The following is an 8,405-nucleotide window of genomic DNA, read 5'->3' as shown; positions in this document are numbered from 1 at the left end:
ATTTAGTGGTTTGTGAGTGCTTTCTCCCAGGAAAGAAGCAGCGCTGAAGAAAGAATCTGCTAAATAAATGGGGACACGAAGCTGGGGGAGGAGCGCTGTTTGCCCCTCTGCTTGCATGTGGTGAAGGGACACAGGTGTCCGAGCAATCCTGGCCACAAAGCAAAGCTCACCTCTGCCCCCTGGAAAAGATCTGTCAGGTTGCTGTCCCTGCTCATCCCCTCAGCCAGAGCGATCTCACTGGTCCTTCCCCTCCTCGGCTCTGCAGGAGCTCCCGGCACTGCCGCGGAGTCACCGTGTCCCGGGCTGGTCCCGGGCTGGTCCTGGGCTGGTGGGCTGCTCGCCTCCACGGAAGGGCCACGTCTCTCATTTTGAGACGGCTGTTCTGGATCTCAGTATCCTCTTGCACTCCTTTTCTGTCCTCCTAATTCTTTAATACAGTTTTCCAGGTGTGAACACTGAGTCTCGAGACAGTTTTAAGATGCAGCTGTTAAATCTATTATCAGTGTCCCTGCTATCAAAGACGTGGTGTTCAGGGCTGCACGTAACCACTGAGCAATTAAACAGCAACCCTGGTGATGAATTACTACTGAGACCTCCTGGGGCTAAATAAATATTGGCTGATAACTACTGATAAAATGAATTTTTGTGTGTTTTTTCTTAAAAGCACCCTTCCAGTATCTGTGCCCAGTCCTGGCACTGCCCATCTCCTGAGGAGTGTCATATTATCTGTGGCATTTCCATCCCTAGCACCTTGGGTTTCCAACCAGAGCTGGAATAAAAATAAACTAAATAAATCCATGTCTCTGCAGGAGCCAGGAAAGGCAAGGCAAGACAACACAGAGGTGGGCAGGGACGGAGAGAAATGACAAGCTGAGGTTTTGGGTAACAAGTTGAAATATCTTTTCCCCTAATGATCCCACCCTAAAGACATGAAAAAACTGTTGAGGTGCAGAGTATCCCTTGGGAAAACCTTTGGGACAGGGAGAGCTGCAGAGTGCTGGTGGCAGAGTGGTGGGGACCCCGAGGGGATGTGGAGAGCAGCAGGCTGGCTGGGGAAGAGGTGTGAGCCCACCTGCACAGGCACCCTCATGCCCTCTGCCTGCAGAGGCTTCTGCTCTCCCAAGGGAGTTTGGAAACAAGCAGAGAATGGAACTTATTGGAAAAATGATCTTTGCCAGTGACTTTGAGAGTCTTGTGAGCAGGTTTTGTCTGTGCTGGCATTTCATCTGGGGGCTTCTCTTCCCGTGCAGGAGTTTCAGGAGGGCTGGTGCTCTGCATCCCTGTGTGCAGCTTTCCCACTCTCCACTGGCTGCACAGAACAGTCACACAGTCAGGGAAAAAGCATTTGGCTGAACATCCCATCTGCCTGGTTTGCAAGTGAAAATAAGGCTTGTCCAATGGCCAGCTCCACCCAGAGCAGAAAATCAGACCCTTTGGCAGTGTTGCTACTGTAATGAAATTGAGCTGTGCTAAGACTGTCAGTCCTTGGAACAGGAAAGATTCCGTGGGGGTTCAGAGAAGTCTGGGGATGGAGCTGTCAAAACTGCTGCTGTTTAGGGTTTTTGGAACTGCCTGGGCACACCCACCACAGGAGAGTGTTGCCCCTTGGCTGAGCTCACCCTCAGCCCTGATTGCACCTCGTCTTCTCTCTGCAGCACATCCTTCCAGCACTGGAACTGTGTGGTCCCTCAGAGCCATGATGAAGCTCCTGCCTGTTGCTCCTCTCCTCCTGCTTGTCCTGACAACACTGGAAGCCAGACCAAAGCCTGGAGGTGAGCTCTGGCTGGTAGGGAGTGGATGGAGGGGAGAGAAGTGAGAACACAGGGCAGTGGAGCCCTCAGAGGACAGTTTGCTGTGTGATGTGGGGGAACACGATCCTCTTCTTTGGGGGCATCCCCAGGAGGATGGAGGATCCCTTCAGCAGTGGGACACAAACTTCCTGGCCCCAGCATGGTGGCTCTGGGGCTGCTTGCTCTGGGCACCCCCTAAGCTGTGACACAGCCCTGCCCAGGGCTTGTCACCCTCCAGGCCATGGGCTGTGACCTTGGCAGGAGGCACAGCTGTGAGGGGAAGCCTCCTCCTTGCTTGACTCCCCAGATGCAGGGGACAAAGCAAACCCAGAGGTGTCAGCCTCTCTCCTCCCAGGACAGAGGGATCTAAATCAATTTTAGTTTAAAAACAGTGAAGGCACTAAATGGAGAAAGGAGCAGGTATATCTCAGAGACCTTCAGAGCAATTGAGATTGGCATCATCCCAAAGGGACTCAAAGTGTTTCCTTATGATTAGGGCCCAATTCTCCCAGGCCTGGGTGCACACAAGCCAAGCAAAATATGTTCATTGGCATTTCACTTGCTGAACACTCCCCCAGTTTGCACTGGAATTAGCATTCTTATGCTCAAGGGAAACTCTTTGGCTCAACCTCTGCCAGGTGCATGCCCTTTGTTTTTACCGTCTCATTTTCTGCCCTTAAAAAAACACAACCACAACAACCCACATCCAGGGGATGTCTCCCCAGCCTGTTGGCCCTTCTGCTCTGCCACCATCTTATGTGGATTTACCGGGCAGTGAAAGGTGCCAGTCTGTGGGGGCTGCCCAAACCTGCTCTCTCCATCCTTCATGAGCAGCCCCCAGCCAGCGGGCAGAGATCAGCAGACAGCCACAGAACTGAGCCTTCTCTTTGCCTTCTCCTCAGCCCTGAAGTGCAGGACGGGTCCCCTGGACGTCGTGTTTGTGATCGACAGCTCCCGCAGCGTGCGCCCCTTCGAGTTCGAGACCATGCGGCGGTTCATGATGGACATCATCAGCAACCTGGACGTGGGCCCCAACGCCACACGGGTGGGGGTGATCCAGTACTCCAGCCAGGTGCAGAACATCTTCTCCCTCAAGACCTTCTTCACTCGAGCAGACATGGAGAGGGCCATCAACAGCATCATCCCGCTGGCCCAGGGCACCATGACGGGGCTGGCCATCCAGTACGCCATGAACGTGGCCTTCACCACGCAGGAGGGCGCGCGGCCCCTGCACAAGAGGATCCCCCGTATCGCCATCATCGTGACGGACGGGCGGCCCCAGGACCGCGTCACCGAGGTGGCCACCCAGGCCAGGAACGCTGGCATCGAGATCTACGCCGTGGGCATCCAGCGGGCAGACATGAACTCTCTGCGGGCCATGGCCTCCCCACCGCTGGAGGAGCACGTCTTCCTGGTGGAGTCCTTCGAGCTCATCCAGCAGTTTGCCAAGCAGTTCCAGGACAAGCTTTGTGGTGGGTGAGAGCCGCTGCTGTGGAGTGGCAAGGGGGGCCTGGGTGTCTGCTCCTCACCCAGGCCAGAAGGTGACCTTCAGAGGGGTGTTTGGGGTGGCTTCCCATGCCAGAAGCAAGGGTGGATGGGGAAGCAACCTCCCCAGGACTGGGCCTGCACAGTGTCTGTGCACTGGAAATCAGTGAGTGAGCACTGGGGCTGGCAGGGCTGGGGCTGTGTGGGTTGTCACACTGGCTTCTGCTGCAAGGACAGGGCGAATCCCAAAGCCAGGGTCCCCATGTGTTTGGTGTGCCTGTGGGCCACTCTGATGCCCATTCTGTCTTGCAGGGGTGGACATGTGTGTGGAGAGGGAGCACGGCTGCCAGCACAGCTGCATCAGCACCCCTGGCTCCTTCTACTGCGAGTGCAACCCAGGCTACAGGCTCAATGTGGATGGAAAGACCTGTTCTGGTAAAAACCCTTTTTATTATCTGAACTTTCATAAGGAGTTTGTAGTTATGGGTCCCATGGAGGGAAGCTGGGACACAGCAGAGGATTCAGGGAGGCCAGCAGCAGCCTGGGTGCTCTGTTCACTGGGCCAGATGCCTCTTGGGTGTGTAATGACTTCAGACATTCAGCATTGCTAAATCCTGGCCATCTCTCTGAGATGGGACACTCGTGACTTATGTGGGCACAACCAGCTGCCTGTCAGCTGAGGGGGTCCAGGCAGTGAGTACCAGAGGATTCACATCCCAGCGCCAAACTGCGCAGTGTTTTTTCCCTGGATTTTAGTGCAAAGCCATGTTAGTTGGTCTGACCACCACACCAGGACTTTTCCTTCTTGTTTCACGGTGCTGGGAGCTGCTTCGAAGCCCTGGAGCAGTCCTGCCCCGTAGCCCCGGGGAGGCTGGGACAGGAGGGTGATGGGTGTGGTGTTCCCCTGCAGCCATCGATGCGTGTGCAGACGGGAGGCACGGCTGTCAGCACCACTGTGTCAGCGTGCGGGGCTCCTACTCGTGCCGCTGCCGGGCAGGTTACTACCTCAGCCAGAACAAGAGGAGCTGCATCAGTAAGTGACTGTCCCTCTCCCTGTCCCTTCTTCATTTGCTTCCCATTCTCTCTCTTCATGTCTTTTCCTTTCTGCCGTCGCTCTCCCTGTCTCTCCAGTGATTGATTACTGCAGCTTTGGAAACCACAGCTGCCAGCACGAGTGTGTGAGCATCCCCAACGGGCACTACTGCCGCTGCCGCAGCGGCTTCACGCTCCAGCCCGACAGCAAGTCCTGCAGGGGTAGGTGCCAGCGTGCTGCACGGCACAGGCTGTGTGTATAGCACCTGCCTTTATGTCCCGCCCCATCTCCAGGGAAGGGCTGTTCCCAGCCCACCCTGAGTGGGGATAACCCTCGGCTTGTCTTCCAGCCACTGACCTCTGCAATGGGGTGGATCACGGCTGTGAGTTCAAGTGCGTGAGCACGGAGGGCTCCTACCACTGTGTGTGCCCTGAGGGCCAGCAGCTCCAGGCTGACGGCAAGACATGCAGCAGTGAGTACTGGGACACTGCCCTTGACATTCTCCTTCTCTGGGTTCTGTGCTTCTGGAGAGAGCTCACCTCAAACTGGGCTGGGGGGCTCTGTCCCCACTTGGGACTCTAAGCTAGGCTGGAAGAGGGTGGAGGGCTGGCTGTGTTTGGGGGAGCACCCTGGCTGATGTGGGAATGGATGCTTGTGTCCTCAGGCACATGGCCCAGAAGATGCAACAGCTTTAAGGAGAGGTTCAGGAAAAGAGAAACCTAGGAAAGGCTTTCATGGGGTGTTGGGGTGCCAGTGGAGGTTTTTGGGCTGAGTCACTTGGGCATAGTCTCCTCTCCTTCCCAGCTGCAGTTCCAGGGTGTTCCCACAGTGTCCTGAAGCCCCAGATCTCAGCCCCAGCCAAGGCTCCTTCACTCTGACAGTGGCCATGGCCACGCTGCTCCTCTCTCACCTTCCCCCTGTGCCTGCAGAGTGTGGAGCTGGGCATGTCGACCTTGTGATGGTGATCGATGGTTCCAAGAGTGTCCGGCCCCAGAACTTTGAGCTGGTGAAGCAGTTTGTGAACCGTATCGTGGACCTGCTGGAGGTGTCCCCCCAGGGCACACGGGTGGGGCTGGTGCAGTACTCCAGCCGTGTGCGCACCGAGTTCCCCCTCAACAAGTACCACAGCGCCGATGAGATCAAGAAGGCAGTCATGGATGTGGAGTACATGGAGAAAGGCACCATGACAGGCCTTGCCCTCAAGCACATGGTGGAGCACAGCTTCTCTGAGCTGGAAGGGGCCAGGCCTCTCTCCCACAACATCCCCAGAATCGGGCTGGTCTTCACAGATGGACGCTCGCAGGATGACATCTCCGAATGGGCCAGGAGAGCAAAGGAGTCAGGTGCAGGGGGGGCTGGGAACCCCAAATTACAGTGTTTTGGGCATCCTGGGATGATGCCTTGGGGTGGCTGTCTCAGGGAAAAGCTGCAGCATCCAGCCTTGGGGAGCTGCATCCCACGGCAGACGTGCTCTGTTGTGGCCACAGGGTGCTCTGAGCAGCATCCTTCATGCAGCAGCCTGCACCACCCCAGTGCTGCCATGCTCCTGCCTGTCCTTCCCAAATTCCTGCTGTATATTTGGGAAGCCCAGAGAAAATCCTGCATCCTTGGCTTTGCTCACTCTGGGCTTGGGGCTACTAGCTGTCAGGTGGCCTTGCAGTGGTCAGGATCTGTCCTTGCCACACAGGGATTGTCATGTTTGCCGTGGGTGTCGGAAAAGCCGTGGAAGAAGAGCTGAGAGCGATCGCTTCTGAGCCAGTGGAGCAGCACTTCTCCTATTCAGCAGACTTCACCACCATGACCCACCTTGTGGAGAACTTCTCCCTGAATATCTGCCCAGGTGGGTTCTCCTGGCCACACCAGGGGACTTGACCCCAAGCCAGGGAAGGCCCTGGTGTCCCCACAGAGCCAGTGGGGTGGTTTGTATGTCTGTCATGCTGTGTCAAGTACCCCCAAGGCTGAGCTGGGCTGGTGTGAGCCTAGGCTATCTCAGGATCTCTCCAGGCTCTTGTGGGAATAGGTGTGCATCTCTGGGAGGGATTTGGAAGAGGAAAAGGTGAAGCTGGGGGAATAATTAAAAAATGGGAAGGGTTAATACAAAAGTATTAATGTGAGTAACCACTCCTGTGCTATTGTATGGGCAGAATTTGGGAGTGGCACCCTGCCCTGTGGGATGCTCTGAAGGTGGCCTGTGTACCTTGTTCAGACCTGTGCTTCTGCTGATGCTGGGTGCAGGGTACCGTGAGGGTCTCCCTGTCCTGGGACAGGCTGGGGCTCCCCAGTGCGCTTGAGACCCCCACAGGGCTGCAGGCATGGAGTCAACCTGTCCCCTGCCACCCCAGCTTGAAGGCAAAGTGAAGCTCAGCACTGGTTGTCCTCATCTCACTGTGGCCACATGTGTGACAGCTCTGTGGGATGCCTGGTAGAGAGCTTGCTGGATCAGCAGGGCAGCCTGACAGAAAGCAGAGAGGCTGAAGAAAAAGGGCAAAATGATGGGGACAGCCCTGAGCCCTGGTGGGTGGATGCAGGGACAAGGGACCTGTCTGGGAGGAATGGGCACTGTGGGGCCATGGTCTGACTGCAGCCAACCAACCCCCCCCCCCCCTTCCCCCCCGTCACAGAGGAGGGCAAAGGGGAGACGGAGATCCGCAGCCCGTGCGAGTGCGAGGCGCTGGTGCAGTTCCAGACCAACACCGTGGCCATCCTGCAGAGCCTGACCGAGAAAAATATCCTTTGGGGTGATGCCTGGGCTTGTCAGGGGGGGAGAACAGCTGAGGACAGAGCACACATAGGGGAGGGAGGGATAGATAAATGGGAGGGGGGAAATTTTAGGCTTTTTAAAGGGGATAAAGCCCTTTGCCCAGCAGACTGTCTGGCTCACGCTGTTTCCTTAGCACGTGCACTCGCTCAGATGACAGTCAGGCTTGAAGACTTGGAAAAGCAGGTTGCCAACAAGAAGTGATCCTGGCAGAGGGCTGCTGTGCTCGGCAGGGCACAGGGATGGATGTACAGTAGCTACATGACATTGTTATTGCTAGGTTATCCTAAAGCATCAGTGTTTGTTCTTGTATTGCAAAATCCCCAGGGGGGCGTGGACTGTATTTAAAAAACCCCAAATTCTAAGAACACACGAGAAAGGAAGTTGGACGAAACCCCTGCCGCAAAACCAAGGGGTTCAGTTGTCATTCCGTGGCAGGTCTGGGATGAGGGAGAGCAACTATGTGGGCAGACTTGTCATTGGACAGACATGACACCTGGTGTCCCTGAAGAGTGACTGGGATGGCACAGTCCCCCTGGACCCTGGAAGGCTGCTTTGCAAGAGAAAAACCTACAGTGGTGTCACCCTGAGAGCTTCTGTTGTCTCAGCATCTGCTGCCAAGTGGTGGGGCAAGGAGAGCTGGGTGGTGCAGGCAGCACAGGGGTTGCCTGATGCCCAGCTGGCTCCCAGTGTGGTGCCCAGGTGGGCTCCCATGGGAAGGTGGGCGGCAGGAATTCTTAGATGCCCTTGCCCTGGTTTGGCGGAATAGTTTGGAAATTGGTATTATTCTTGTTCAGTTTTATAATCACATAGCAAAATGGTAATTATTCTTTCTATCAATATCTCTCTGTGTGTGTATATATATATATATGTGTGTATTTAATTCTGAGAGCAGGGTAGCCCTATTTTTAAACTCTTGTTTTATGTAAAGGAATTTCTATCCTGACAATAAACACCCTGAAGATTTGTATGACATGTCCCTCTCCTTTCAGCTGGCCTGCAGGGTGGCAGAGGTACCTCTGTGCCAGAAGTGGCTTTTGCAGCAGCTCCTGTCCCCGGGATCCAGAAATCCTTTGGGAAAATCTTTGTTCTGTGGCACCCCAGGGTGCTACAGGCCCAACCTCAGCTGGAGGGAGCCAGAGTGGCACGGACACTGTGTCCCCATGGGCAGGGTTTGCTTTGGAGCCTGTGCTTGTGGGAGCACTGGGAGCTGAGAGCTGGGCATGGACCCACAGCCTGGCCAAGGTGCCCATTGCAGCTGCTCTGGGGTGGGTGCTGAGGCAAAGGGACACCTGGGATCTGCTCCTGATGGATCCCTGCAGACTTCACAAAGAACCTC

The 8,405-nt window shown here is 55.7% G+C and overlaps 1 protein-coding gene across 1 annotated transcript; it reads left to right on the top strand.

Annotated features, from left to right (window-relative positions):
- The first annotated feature begins 1,696 nt into the window (after positions 1–1,696).
- On the top strand, positions 1,697–8,020 carry MATN4 (matrilin 4). Its single transcript, XM_066198842.1, has 10 exons — positions 1,697–1,772; positions 2,693–3,262; positions 3,588–3,710; positions 4,186–4,308; positions 4,407–4,529; positions 4,658–4,780; positions 5,238–5,651; positions 5,996–6,148; positions 6,930–7,034; positions 7,212–8,020. Exons 1-10 carry the CDS (start codon positions 1,697–1,699, stop codon positions 7,268–7,270), a joined length of 1,869 nt encoding a protein of 622 aa, XP_066054939.1. The 3' UTR covers positions 7,271–8,020.
- The last annotated feature ends 385 nt before the right edge of the window (positions 8,021–8,405 follow it).

This window comes from Chamaea fasciata, unplaced genomic scaffold (assembly GCF_029207755.1).
Source record: "Chamaea fasciata isolate MVZ Bird 193981 ecotype frontalis unplaced genomic scaffold, bChaFas1.0.hap1 SCAF_17, whole genome shotgun sequence".
Classification (NCBI taxonomy): Eukaryota; Metazoa; Chordata; class Aves; order Passeriformes; family Sylviidae; genus Chamaea; species Chamaea fasciata.
This window is presented reverse-complemented; position numbering and strand designations above follow the sequence as displayed.

What these genes read in the sequence shown, in the direction of transcription:
- MATN4 (XM_066198842.1), top strand. Translation starts at nt 1,697, where the DNA reads ATGATGAAGCTCCTGCCTGTTGCTCCTCTCCTCCTGCTTGTCCTGACA. An exon ending in AGCCAGACCAAAGCCTGGAG is followed by an intron (nt 1,773 to 2,692) that starts GTGAGCTCTGGC and finishes CCTTCTCCTCAG; the next exon opens with CCCTGAAGTGCAGGACGGGT. An exon ending in GAACAAGAGGAGCTGCATCA is followed by an intron (nt 4,309 to 4,406) that starts GTAAGTGACTGT and finishes CTGTCTCTCCAG; the next exon opens with TGATTGATTACTGCAGCTTT.